The sequence below is a fragment of the Protopterus annectens genome, chromosome 8.part0 (genome assembly GCF_019279795.1).
Source record: "Protopterus annectens isolate FY-2018-M chromosome 8.part0, PAN1.0, whole genome shotgun sequence".
Classification (NCBI taxonomy): Eukaryota; Metazoa; Chordata; order Ceratodontiformes; family Protopteridae; genus Protopterus; species Protopterus annectens.
The window spans coordinates 1,017,428,495-1,017,443,994 of record NC_056741.1 but is presented as its reverse complement, the minus strand read 5'-3'; the positions used below and the strand labels follow the sequence as shown (position 1 = coordinate 1,017,443,994).

At 35.7% G+C, this 15,500-nt stretch overlaps 1 protein-coding gene across 1 annotated transcript in view; it reads right to left on the bottom strand.

Moving 5' to 3' along the window:
* Nucleotides 1–15,500, bottom strand: part of LOC122809199 (alpha-tectorin-like) — a 1,556,410-nt gene that overhangs the window by 1,354,578 nt on the left and 186,332 nt on the right. The window contains exon 6 of the mRNA XM_044080507.1: nt 6,149–6,286. Coding sequence (XP_043936442.1) covers nt 6,149–6,286 — 138 coding nt within the window. The remainder of the gene's footprint in view (nt 1–6,148; nt 6,287–15,500) is intronic.

Below are 15,500 nucleotides of genomic sequence, written 5' to 3'. Positions count from 1 at the left end.
AACTTGCAGCAATCTTTTAAGGGGAAGCAACAGAAACAGTTTTTTCAGAGGCAGTAGATACCAGGAGTACTTATCACCTGGCTCTACCTCTGCCTCCTGGCCTTACTGAAGCCTCGGCTTGTGTGGTAAACGAGGTTCCTTGTGTGGTTTCACCTTTTCCTATTACTGATAACCTGCAGGATGTAGAGACTGATACTGTGGTTCCCCCCATTAACCAACGTATGGGCCCAGTTATTTCTACCAATCAACTTGGAGATTTTAATATCTTTAATTACTCCAACGTGCTGATCCCTGATGAACTGGCCGACCTTTTATCTAAGGGATACACCTATGTACCTCAACAGAAGTTCGATTTAGTGAACACCATCATCGATATTAAGATGTTTGCTCGTAAATTGAACTTTAACCTGCTGTTTGAAACTCGTGGTTTCAGTCATGATACTCCATCTGATATGTTTGTCCCTAGCATGTTTAACCCACCTCTGCACCCATTAGTACAAGCGTTTGAATCCACTTGTGAACTTGATTTAAGACATAGTAATTTGCATTTAAGTAAATGTACCAACGATTTAGGGAAGTCTGAAATGACCCTGTTGGAATATGTTAAGTTACATTCCTTAAGAATCTGTAAACCCGATAAAGGTGGTGGGGTTGTAGTCTTTGATCAGTTAGACTACTTTGACAGGATGTTGGGGCTATTGTCTAATGATGCGTATATGATTAGTTCAAGGTCTGACGTAAACCACGCATATCATAAAATTAAGAGCTCCTTGGACGAAATGTTTTTTGAGGGTAGACTTAACCAAGGTCAACACAAATACCTTACCACATTATTTCCCAGGTACCCTTGTATCTTTGGTATACCCAAGATCCACAAGGACCTTGTTAATCCACCTATGCGCCCACTCGTTGATGGGCGCGGCTCTCCTACATATCCTTGTGCCAAGCTGGTTGATACTATCCTGCAGAAGTACCTTGAGGATGAAGAGCAAATCTGTAAAGACTCTTGGTCTTTTCTTGATAAGTTAAACAACATTCCATTCAGTAGAGAGTACAATTTCCTGACAATAGATGTCAAGGATTTATACACTTGTATACCTTTGCAGATAGCTTTGGACTGGGTGGCCTTCTTCCTTAAGAGTAAGGGTGCCCGCCCATGAAATATCCCTTGTGATTGAACTGTTGGACTTGATCCTTTATAACAACTATTTTTATTAGGAGAGAATTTCTATCTACAAAAACTGGGGTGGCTATGGGGTCCCCTTGCGGAGCCAGCTTGGCCAACATAGTGATGTCATACTGGGAAAGGGAGAACATATTAAACAATGAGTCGGTAGTAGTGTCTAAGATCAAGTACTACACCCGTTACCTGGATGACATCTTTATTTTATTAGAGGGTGAAGAAGCTGATAGCCTGTTATTATTAAATTTACTTAATAACTCCACTGACTTTTAGTTTTTACCTCTTCCTTCAACACTGAGGCAATACCCTATTTAGGCGTATGGTTGGCGAAAAATGACATCTTGAATAAATATGTGGCCAGCATATATAGAAAGCCTACCTACTCTAATTCTTTTCTTCATTTTAGTAGCTGCCATCCTAGCTACCAAAAAGGTCTGTGGCTAAGGGTCAGCTCGTACGAGCAGCCCGGATGGTGAGCCTGGACGATGACTTTCTTAGGGAATGTGACTTACTTAAGAATATGTTCCTTCATAGAGGCTATCCGCTTAACTTATTAGACAACTTAGTCAATGAGGTGATCAGCAAAGATCCAGTGGGTTTTACAAACCTATACTGAACATCAGTTCTTCCGGGTTGGCGAGTCTAGGTTAGAATGTATAGGTGGAACTACTCCTATACATAATAATAACACTAGATTAATTCTTACATATTGTCCAAGTAGTAGGTCTATTATGGACATCATTACTAAGAACTGGAACTTGTTCCATTCCAACCTTGCAATTTTGAACAAACTGGGAGTTAAACCTGAGGTTACATATAGAAGGGGTAAAAATATGAAAATGTTGTTGGAACAACCTGAGCGGCAGAGTACCCGTACTCCTGGGATGTTCAAATGTCAAAACTGCAATCAATGTCGTCACATTCTTGAATCAAACCGATTTGACATTGATAATATTAGATACGACATTAGATGTAGATGCACTTGTAACTCTAAAATGGTGGTCTATGTGGCATTATGCCAAAAATGCACAGGTTTTTATGTAGGTAAAACCGAGCGTAGATTTAAAGATCGGATCTACGAACATCAATATGCAATTAATAAAGCGAAAGATGAAAATGCTCTTGCTAAACATATCATCCAGCATAAAGACCACCATTTTAAGTTTATGGTTATAGAACAAATGCATGACACTATTAGAGGAGCCCCTGTACACCTATTATTAGAGGCGTCTGAATTGCGATGGCAAATTAGATTAAATGCCTATGCTCTACCAGGTCTCAATGAAGGCTGCTCTATTAGCAGCCTTCTTAAACTTAAGAACCTGGTTAGATAGTTTTTTTGCCTTTTTTTGCCTTTATGAGTTTGTAACACACTCTAACTGTTTTGTGTTTTGTACTTGTTTACATCAGGTAGTGGCTAGTGTCTATTTAGATGATAGGCTAACAACTGGCTGATTTTATGATTGTCTAGTTCAATTTTAATTTTAATATAATGTGAGTGATTGAACTCAAGTCCTGTGAGCTTGCGTTTTAACTTTAAATTTTTATTCATGGTTCAAGGTGTGCCTGATTGGTTAATTGAACCTTTGACTTAATACTGCTGGATATTTAAGCTGCTGTTCAGTTAAATGTAGTTTGTAATACTTTTTGTCTGAGGAAGTCTGTGTACACCACAGACGAAAAGCGCTTCATTAAATTCAACTTAAATTCAACTTTATTTTCCTGTGACTTCTGTGGTACTTCTGTGTGTTGCCCTATTGCTGTGAATCCTGATATTATTTCCTGGTTTGTGCTGCTTAGTACTTGGTTGTTTTTTTTACTTGTACCAACAGTTATAATGTCTTTAACTATATAAGGAATGTATCCCTCTATCACAGTAACAATCAAGCACATTTTTTTGCCTGTGGTGAAGAGTTTACACATTTTTTTCTGCAAACATATTAATAACCCTCTCAACAGAATTTCATAGCTGGGGGGTACCTTTCAATTTGCTTCAGATGTGACACTGTTGCTCCACGTAGTTTAATGCAGAAATAAAATGCTATAGTGTATGGCATTGTTTGATCAGTGTTCTAGGCTAGTAAACAAATTTTGTAGGCAAGAAATACTCTATCAAGATCATGCTATGGTGTTTAGCTGTTCTGGCTCCAAGTGAAATAACTTCTTTCAAAAAGATGATACAACAGAGTTTGTACTCTAGTTTTACGTCTTTTACAGTTTCCTACATTATTCAACTCTTTTTCCATGACAAGTGGAGATAAACTAATTATGTTTTCAAAAACATTGTGATTCCTTCATATTTCTAATCTGAAATGCTTTTATACCTGACAGTTTGTTCTAAAACTGAAACATAAATTGATATAAATAATTGTGAAATTCTCAGATTAAAAAATAATAACAATGGTTTAACTAACTTTTTATCTCAGTGCTCTGTATTTTTATTTAGTTGCAACTACATAAAAACTATATGTAGAGGATCTCCAACAGCAACATGGTAGATCACTGGCCAATTTAAAATATACTGCAATGGTAATCTGTAATGAAAATTAAAAAGAAGGCCTGGTGCACCTTGCCTGCAAGCTTACATGTATTTGCTATACCTAGGTTTCTGATAATGCTTCTAATGAATTGTTACTGAATATTAAGCTATTGTTTAGATAACTGACATGTCAGTAAGGGAATTGCATTAACAACAGATAATATTTGTCTGCAGTAATATGGGTAAGTAATATGGTAAGACAAAAGCAGAGTGAGTTATAGAGTAAAAATAGAAGGGGGACCCTAAGTGCTTAGGAAATCGTAAATTGCAAAGTGACTGATGAATTAATGATGTTACTGTGTAGTTTTGGATTTAGCCTTGCAATTATCAACAAAAATGACCAAACTCAAATGGCATTATCTTGCCATAAAGTTATTTGACTACTATCATATCAGTAGATTCAAGTATCATTCTGTTTTGCTGTTCTGTATTTTACTATTAGAAAGGCTGAAGTAAGTAGAAAAATATTTCTCACGAATGAAGTTTTTTGTTAAGTTTTATTTCTATTTGAAACCTGTATCCCTTAGAATTATGTCTTACTGTCTTTTGGAACTAGTTCTCCAGAACTAATTATGCTATTTTTACAAGAAGGAAATGTCTATTGTAGCAAAGATGTGCATATCATTCTTAAGATTTTTATTTTTTATTTTATTTTTAATTTTTATTTTAGCTATATAGCTAGCTGGTGTTCTGAAGTGTGTGTGTGTGTGTGTGTGTGTGTGTGTGTGTGTGTGTGTGTGTGTGTGTGTGTGTGTGTGTGTGTGTCTGTGTGTGTGTGTGTCTGTGTCTGTGCATTTTTAAGTTTTTATTCCCATTGCGAAGCATTTTCTTCACTTGTTTAAACTTTCATAGAAAAATCATTGTGCTATCCTACTAATTTATCATATCAAGTTGATAGTTAGCCAGTCCATATTGCTCTTATAAATGTCTATCTTCTATGAAAAGATATATATTTAATAAATACAGGTCTTGACTTTACAGAGGAGATGATAACACAGTGACACTGGGGGTTTTCTTTATCAAAGGAAGACTCCAAGGCTAAATGAAAAACTGTTGCTAAATAACCATCTGATCAAAAGTGTGTTATATTCTGTCCCTTTTCCCCATCAGGGGTACTTTGCTTTCTGTTATTATTATACCTTAATTAAATTAAAGCATGCCTGTTTTTTTCAATAATTGCTGTTTTTTTTTAATTTAGAAAATTATATTGGATTTCTAACTCTTAAACCTTGGTATTGAAGCCTACAAGTGAATTGGCAATGCACAATGTTAATATGATATTAAAATACTGTGGATATAAGGTACTCATACTGAGAGGTACTTAAGATTTTGATTGCTTATGTGACTTGTTAAGTCAAAACTAATTTGTGTCATAAAGATAAAAAAGGGCATCTATTGTTACTGTCAGATTTACTCACTATGTTCAGTGATGATGTCTGTTGAAGTCTCTTGTCTCAGATGTGTTTATAAAAACCTTTTAGTCTTTGTGATGGGATTGTTTATTATCTCAGCTGAGTATTAATATTAATTAGTTGCAATTTCAGTTAAAAGACGACATTTTTGTTAGGAATTGGTGTAAGTGATTAGTATGTGAAGATGTCAGTATGAGAGCTGGTTATTTATTGTCAGACATTTTTGAATCACTAAACATGATTACATAGCACAACATTCTGAGATTCTGTTTGCATCACATTTTTCTCTGCTCAGTAATTACTTTGCTTATGTATACTAACATTTGTACCATAAACAATTATCAGTACCTCTTCTCCACAGTATTTTAAAAATTCAGCTGACTCTACACTGATATGACAGTTTAGCAGGCTTGCAAGTACCCATACAGTCAGTAGTTAAAAACATCTGCCATGAGTTCATACAGATATATTTTCTGTATGAAATGTAACTACCACATTTACATCACTGCGCTTATCTCCATGCTCATCATTGGAGGTGAAGTGAATAAAATAAATAAGTCCAATTTGTTTGCCCTACGAGAGACTGACTGGGGAAGCTATACTTTTCTGAACAAAATTCCAGATGTGTATTAACTGCAGTTAATTATGCACTGTTTTACCATACAAATTAACTGCAGATAATTATGTACTGTTTTACCATACAAAATCTGTCTCTTCATATCTAATTCTCACAATTATGCACAATACTATCAATATTTCCAAGTTCATGTATGTGATTATTTTGTTAAACTTAGTGTTTTGCTTTGGCATTGAATGACTTAACAATTGCTTGCAAACAAGTATGAATTTTTACAAAATGCAAAAATGCAACAGAAGTCAAGAAGATAATCATAAAACAAAAGTATAAACAGTAATAATTTAGAGTTAAAAAAACTCTTATGTGTAACATAATGTTGACAATCTTTTTGTAAGTCCATTGGCATTTTCTCTCTACTGCCAAATGAATATTTTTACCTGTGCAGGTACTCCACCTAGTCCTGTTGAAGCATTCCCACCACTTGCACTGCCCGTTGTCCACTCTATCTTGCCATAATTTAGAAAAATAAATGAAACATTTTCATCTGAGATCAAAACAGCTTGAAATGTGTTTCCCTGTGGAATAGAAGAAAGAAAACATCTGCAATGTGTTCTAATAATACAATATATTGTTATTAATGCTTACAAAATCCTTCATCACGGTAATGTATTTTCATGTCATGATATGGCTTTGCAAAGAATACTGTTACATTTTGTTGAGTCATATTGTAATGGGCTTACGACTGTTTCATCAGCCTCTTCTTAGACTGATTAACATTCAGATGTCTTTTGAATTTTCACAGAAATGTTACCATTGAAAAATAACTGCTGGGCTGAATTCATGAACACCTACATTAAATGTACATAATCTGTATTCAAGAACATCCCTACCACATTTTTTGTACAGTCTATTCACTCAGAAATCTTACACTAAGTGTACACGTAGTCTACATTTTCAGTTAACCTTAATGAATCCCCATTCAATATTTAAAGCTACAAGAAAATCAGTAGGAAAACTGAAATTAGGATGAAGATGGTGGGAGTTATGTGTGTGGTGTCTATTCACTCAGAACTGTGTACAATTAGTGTACAATTAGTGCATGTATTCATGAATCCAGCCCCTAGAGAACAATTTTTTTTGTCTTTTGAATCTAAAAGCAATAGAGATGTTTTCTTTGGTTTTCTCTACATCACTTATACTTTTCTGTGTCAGATGGTAAAGGAGATTTTTACAGATGTATATGATATACGGGTCTATATTAGAACACCAAACTTTAAAAATTTTGAGTGTTCTAATATCGAACCCTATTAATCGAAAATTTAAAACATCGAACATACAGAACAGCGAATTTTTTCCTAAGGAAAAAAATTGTTGTTCCAAAACACATACACACAACACAAGCACAACAAACAAACAGCAATCCACACACATACACCTAAACTCTTACACCTAACCCTACACTAAACTATACATACATCACTAACTATCCGCTTACCTTAACCCAAACCATAACCCTAAGGTCCGTCACTATCGCACAGTCACCTCACCCACGCCCTAACCCTAACTCACCTACCCTGCCCTAACCCTCACGTCCACACAATCGCACAATTACCTGAACCCGACCCGTAACTTTAAACCACAGTGCTAAAAATACCGAAGCAACAGAAATGGACAACCAAATTCTTTCCCTAGGAAAAAATTTGGTTTTCTGTTTCTTCGATATTTTCAGCATTCGCTGAAACCGGGTCGATATTAGAACACTCGAAATTTTGAAAGTTCAGTGTTCTAATATAGACCCTGATATACTATACACTGAACAGTTATATAGCAGGGATTAAGAAACACTGACAAACAACTTTTGTAACTAAGTCATAATAAAGGAATGATTATTATCCCATGGATAAACCTCCAAAGGGAACTATTAAAGGGTGATGTTTTTGTCACAGGTACTATTGTATCTTAATTTTGAGATGTTTACTTAATAGAATAGGTTATGGTTGTAGCTTAAGTTCAATAAACTAACCTTGTTCAATAGCATCTCGTGTATTTTTTGTGGGAAATTTAAAATTGTACACCTAATTATATTGCAATCTGAAAGCACAGTTGCAAAAAGTTTAAAATTTCTCAGATAGTAAAAGGATGATGTTTGGTCTTGATAAATGTGTAAACACAACATTTATCAGAAAAGCTGCAACACTAATCAACTGTGATCAGAAACATGATATATAGGAACTTGAACAAGAGGCTGTGTATAAATATTTTGGAATAGATGAAGAGTCAACAACAAAACTGGAAGAAATGTGAACAAAGCGAAGTAAGGAATTCTTCAGGAGATTAAAGATAATGAAAACTACGTTGAAATGTAGGAATAAAGTTCAAGCTATAAATCAGCTTGTTCTTCTTGCTTTGACTTACAATTTTGGTGTTTTTCATTGGTCCTAGAAAACAACGGGTCGGATGGACAAAAAAACAAGAAAAATGCTTCATGTTTATCAAATGTCCTTTATCTAAAGGAGGTAAGAGCCTCCTCTAAAATAATTACATGGTATACGCCTGCAATTGTAGGATTACATACTTATACACTGATCTCATCAGATCCAAGCATAGTAAAACAAAAAAAAAAAAGTCTAAGATGTCATTATAATGGCAAGCTTAGAAAACTTCTGGAACATGTTCATGTTGATAAAGATTCAACCCATGACTGATTAAAGAGAGCTAAATTTAAACCAAAAGATGAAAGGCTAATAATAGGGTTTCAAGACAGTGATATACACACATGTTGGTTTGCAGAGGCCATAGAAAATGTAGGAGATACAAACAAATACAGGTTCTGTAATACAGAACTGGAAACAGTTGCACATATTTTTGCTGGTTACAATAATCTCACGGCTGAGGGTCTGTATACTGAAAAGCAGAACAATATAGCAAAGCTATATTTATTGGGGATTGTGCAAATAATAAAACATACAAGTAGCTGAGAAACATTTGGAATGCAAACTATAAAGCATTACTGAAAATGAAGAAAGTTATGATCAGATGAGATCATCCAATACAAAGAATTAAAGAATAAAGGAGAAAAATATCATTTCTCATTGAAATACCTACACCCAGCAATTTTAGAGTCCTATGTTCTGAAAGACACAAGGTAATAAAAATCCTAGGATTTGTAAGCAGAAATTAGAGCAATGTGGGATAAGGGAACTCAGACAGATCCAACAGTAGAAACAAGAGGGTTAAGAAAAATTTCCAAGTTTGTTTGAACATGCTACCAAAACATGCAACCCACTATGGATAGCAGAAAGAGACATTTCTGGTACATTGTTTATACTGAGAAGAAAACTATTTGCAAACATCAAAGACTGAAGCAATACTAATTTCTTGAACTCTAAGCATACCCTGAGTCATGATTAGGGTCTGTTACTTTTATGGAATTAGAAACCCGAGTCATGAATAGAGTCTGTTCATTTTATGGAATTAGAAACAAAAAAACAGTTCAAGAAATAAAAAAAATATCAATGGGTAGGTAATACTGACCACATACTAAATAAGACAGCAAATAGTTTAGCAATTCATTAAAAAATGTCTCATTCTATCTTGAAAGATTGACTTTTCAGAAAATGTTTATAATAGCAAAACCAAATCCTTCTTCAATAAAGTCATTAAATATATAAAAACTTTGAAACGGAATACTATATTGCTGAAAATTAGATACAAACCATCATTCATAAGCACAGCAGAGTTTTTTGACAACTTAATTAAAGACAAAGAATATACCAACATCACAATAAAGTATTGCTCATAACAGGCAATCAATTAGTAAAGGTTTACTATAGTTGATAATCAGTAGTCATAGAATTATGACAGCAATATTTACATTTTTGAAATTAGACAAATAAAAGAAGATTACAGTACTTCCAAAATGGAAAATCAGACTCAGTGGCTTAATATTCCTCACTCACTCAATAAAAACTGTCAAACATTCTTTGCTGAGCAGAAAAAAAGCTGGCTTCTGTGATCACAAATCAGATGATTGCACATATCAGCTTTTATTTATATATAAGACTGTGGTACACCAGGGACTGGGAAATTTGCCATTTCCCAACTTAAGTTTGATTTTAGAGTTGGTATATGTAATTAGTAGGGAGTGTAGGGCGTGAAACAGGCCTTCCCCCTGCATATATATAAGTTATTTATATACAAGTTATTTATATAAGTTATTTATATATGTTATTTATATATACGTTATTTATATATGTTATTTATATATGTTATTTATATGTTATTTATATATGTTAATTATATATGTTATTTATATATGTTATTTATATATAAGTTATTTATTAACTCATTTATTTATTTATAGGTTGTTGATAAAAATTTTTGCTTTCTCACTTGCAGATTAATGTTCTATTTTTTTCATGGAATGAGCATGTACCTATTATAGCAGGAGGTGTGGGGGTACAGGGGGCTTGACCCACTGCAGAAAAAAATAAGCTTTCATTTTTGTTTTTGATAATTTTAGACTCTGTCTGAAGTGATCATTCTTTTTTCATTTATTTTTATGAGCATTCAGTGTTTGATGAGACACTCATATGGTTATATTTCACTACATTACCAACTCACTCAAGTGGGATACACTACATCGTTCACAAATGGTTGAAACTCAATTAAAAAAAAATACATTTTATATGGAGGGAAGAACCCCTGCAACCCCACACCCCCCTGCTAATTCTATATAACAGTTTGAAGATCATAAAACAATGAGGAAATGGCAAAAGCCCATTCCTCATTCCCCACTGTGAAGCGATCCAATAAAATAAATGCTGGTGTCTTACAATGAACTGACAGTTTGACAAAGGGATCCTCCTAACCAAACATTCAGTGTAACAAACATACAATGAAACATACTGAACCCAAACATACATACACACACATACACACACACACACACGCACACACACACACACACACACACACACACACACACACACACACACACACACACACACACACATATGTATATATATATATATGTTGTTGTTGTCTTTCGGCTTTCCCGGTTAGGGGTCGCCACAGCGGAACTCCGGTCCGCTAATGATTGACAGTTGATTTTCATGAACGCCGAGGTGCCAGCTCGATGTTCAACCTAAAATGAAGGCACGCCCATTTACGCATGTCTTTCAAACACCCACCCAACCGCAGGGAGGACATGCAGACTCCACAAAGAAGGCACCCCCCGCACTCCAGTCGGGAATCGAACGGGAGAACCTCTTGCTGTGAGGCAACAACGCTACCGCTGCACCACAGTGGAAGTACATATATATATATATATATATATATATATATATATATATATATATATATGTGTGTGTGTGTGTGTGTGTGTGTGTGTGTGTGCGCGTGTGTGTATGTGTGTGTGTGGGTCTACTTCACTTGACATAAAACTGATTTTACTGACACCCATTTGACTGACATCCAAATTACCTAAATTTCATTTGAATGACATCTCATTTGACTGACTCCCGTTTCACTGACAGTTTAGACATAGACTTTTTGTGGGTTTTCCTTCACCTGTGACTTACTTGTGATAAATAGAATTACTGTAACTTACACTGGTGACTGTTAGAATTCCGATAGTCATGTAGAAAGTAGTGTTGTAGTGTTTCTAAATGTGGATTTGTCTCTTTACATTTTTATGGGGAGTATCTAAAGTAATTTGGCGAATGTTATGTGCATTCCCAGCAGTAGTGGCAGCGTGTAGCGTACTGTACGGCAAGTTAAAGGTATATGCCCTTTTCCCCAGTGTAGTGTGATCCTGGAGTTAGTATATATAATTGGGGGGCACTGCCCCCACATTGTGGGGAATGGAGGTCATAGCCCTCCACCTAATTTGGTTGTACATTGTCCAGTTTCTGTTAAGAGGTTAAGTAAGTATTTTTTAAGTTCTGGAAAGCTTTAGTTATTGGTGTTCTAAGTGTACTTGTCTAGGGTTTAAGATTTAGTATGTTGAAATTCAGCACTGTAAGCTGTCAGTGAAATGGGAGTCAGTCAAATGAGTTGTCAGTTAAATGAAATTTAGGTCAATCGGTTGTCGGTCAAATGGGTGTCAGTCAAATGAGTTTTAGGTCAAATGAAGTAGATCCATATAGATATATATATATATATATATATATATATATATATATATATATATATATATATATAGATAGATAGATATCAGCAAACTGCAAAAGCTAATAAGAACAAACACAGACAAAACAATAATTTAAATAGCACTGTAAAATGATCAAACATAAAAAAAAATGAAAACTATTTTTTGCACGGATGCAAGCCCCACTGCACCATCTACATACCTCCTGCTAATTATATTTACTAACTCTGATATTGCACAATGGTATATTATGGACTAATTCCCTTAACCCGTTGCAACATGATGGAATGCAAATGGTTGCCGGTAGAAACTCCGTTTAACAGAACATTTGCTTACATTCACTTTAGATTTTTGTTTTATTGTAATAAAAGCATTCACCTGTGAGCATCCATTCTTGTCATCTACAACCATATATTTACAGATACAAAGATATAGATGTATGTGGCTGTGTGTGTGTGTGTGTGTGTGTGTGTGTGTGTGTGTGTGTGTGTGTGTGTGTGTGTGTGTGTGTGTGTGTGTGCGTGTGTCTCTGTGCTTGTATTTTTTCTTTAACAAGTGCTTCGGTATAAAATCAATGTATAGAAAAAATCCGTATAAACTATGTGCACCAAAAACTGCACCTGTAACTTCCACTACAAGCATGGAACCATATGTGTTATAATAAATCTTTTACTAATTTTACAAAATTTCTGCTGCTCTTTAGATCCAGCACTGTAACCTTATTAAAGACTTGTGTGCCAAAATCCAACCACACACACTCCAAAACTCAGTAAAAGAAAGGTAAGTCAAGCTGCCTTCTTCATCTATGTCCAGAACCTTAAAGGTAGCAAACAGCAGAGTGCTGAACTGGTGGTTAACACAACCACCTCCATTGATTAGGAAGACAGAGAGAATCTACTGGCTGATAAACTGAGCTCAAACTTCACCCCCACTACTCCCTGGCTATCCCATGTGAAATCCCTACTAGCATCCTCCCCCCAGTTATTAGCAGGGATCAGGTTCTGGCAGTGCTCATTAAGGCAAAAAACACTGCCCCAATGCAGGGTTGTAGCCAGAGATTTACATTTTGTACTCAGACCTAATGTTGCTGCTTCCAGTACCCACTTATCAGTGTAGAAATGAACTCACCCCTCAAAATGCTACCGCAAGATACATGGAAAGATGTACTTTCTTTTCAACTGTTACAATTAACTGCCATACAAAGCTAGTTATTGAGATGTATTCCTTTGGCACAAGAATTGTTTGTGAACTGCTATACTGTGAATATTCATTTACTCAGTTCTAAACAGTCTGTGCTTTTTTAGTGCTGACATTAGCACGAGCTGCTCAGAAAAACATGGACAGATTTCAGTACAGTGAGTATGCTTACATACATCCTTGCCCCAATGGGCCTTGACAATTTCCATGGTTGCCTCATGAATTGTCTAAAATATGACTTATCAGGACCACTTAAGGCAGTCTTCAACTACAGCCTTAAAACAGGTTATGTGCCAAGTGAATGGAGGACCAGAGCAGTCGCCTCTCTTCATAAGGGGGACTAGTAACTGACCCGGGGAACTACAGACCCATTAATCTGACAAATTTAATATGCAAAGCCATGGAATGAGCAACCAGGGCATTGGCAAAATACAAAAACCAGACCCATCCCAGTTTGTCTTTATTAAGAGAAGGTTGTGCCTACTTAACCTGGTTCATTTCTTCAAGAAGGTCAGCAAGGCAATGGATGAGGGTAAAACAGTGCGCACTGCATGCCTTGACCTGGCCAAGGCATTCAATATGATACCCCACTCAAGCATTTTTGACAAACTTTCTGAACTAGGAAGAAATCCCTACACAACTTGCTGAATTGCTGGATGGCTCACTGACAGGATCCAAAAAGTTAGGATTGGTGAGACCACATCCACCAAGAGACCAGTCGATTGAGGAGTCCCTTAGGGCTGCATGCTGGGTCCACTTCTGTTTGACATCCACTTCTCAGAAGTCAAGAATAATGTCAAAGGCGTTTGGCTCACCAAGTTCACAGACAACTGCAAATTGGGAGCTATCATAAATTCCACCCATGACACAGACATCTGGTAAGAAGGTTTAACACAGACAGATGATTGGTGCCAAAGCCACGGTTTAAAACTCAATGCTAAGAAATGCATTATAATTCCCTTTAAGAAATTGTCCACCCATGTTAATTACTCTATCATCTTTTAACTAAAATTAAAACTGATTATTTTCTACTATCAATAAAACACCCTCTAAGAGTTGATCAGGTAGTCCGAGATCTGGGAACATAAGTAGATAGTAATCTGGCCTTCTACCAACATGTAACAACGATAGTAAGAAAATCTTTCTATGTCACCCAACCTGTAGTTAAAGGTATGGCATCCAGGTCCAAGGACGTTATAGTGCCTCTTTACTTAGCTCTTATCACAGCCATCATTGAGTACAATGCCCCTTATGACATGTACCTCACTAGACACTTGCAACAGTTAAAATACCCACAAAGGTTTCTCACCAGGACAATTCAGGGCATAAATACCTGTCCTATACAGATCAACTAAAGGCACTGTCTCTGCAGTCAGTATTCTACAGGTTCCTGACACGTGATCTATGCCTGGTTTATAAGGCATTCTCAGATCCAGCCCTGATGGATATTTTACATATCCCCAAAACAAAACACACTAGAAATAGATCCAAGTATATCAGCTTCACTTGTGACATAAATAGAAAATGCTGGATGGACAGATATGTCACTCCACGGATCCCCATGTTACAGAATAGGCTCCCCTTCCATGTGAAGCACAGTTCATCCCTGACCCTACTCAAATGAAACCTTGGTCATTGGATGGGAAATCGCAAATACACTCCTGGTTTGTCTGCCATGTTTCTGATGGACAGAGGTCATCAGTAAGTATAATATTCCAAAATTAACATCCCCACTAGCCCCTTAACTAACTCATTACTAACATACTCTGATTTTTAATTGATACCTAAGGTACTTGGGACAAAATTGGGTTGGGGTGCACGACTAAACTTATAAAGGCCCTAGTGGTCATTAGCCTAGTATCAACCCAGGAACCTTTGAATAATATGTAGCAGCATTGTTACATGAATAATGTCACAGCATACTACAGCAAAGAGTTAAAGAATACTTACTAAAATAATGAAGAATAGCAAAAAGGTTAAAGCAATTTATCATTTCCGCAAAGTAGATAAGTATCAATATACCTTATCTGTGAATAATACGAGTTTGTATAAAATTACAATTTATACACATGGGAGGATTGAATCTTCTTGTTAAAAAGAAAGGCTCAAACTTTATTCAGTCCTGTAAAAATTTATTTTCCTTCAGAACATCTGTAAAACTAGTTAGCCATCAATGTTAAAGTAAAAAAGGCTTGCCGAAAATGAAGCATTACGTTTATTAAAGCAACAGAACTATTAACATGCTTTCAATGTATTCTCCAAAGAAAAAAAACTCTCTGACCTACAAACTGCTAATAAACAGCTAGCATTATTTTCCAGTAGAAAGTCCTCATTAGCATTCTCCCTTCTATCTATTATCACATAAATTGATGGCAAACCCAACATGCTTCACTATGCCAATGAAGAGCATTCTCCTCCTCCACGTCAGTATCACCATCATT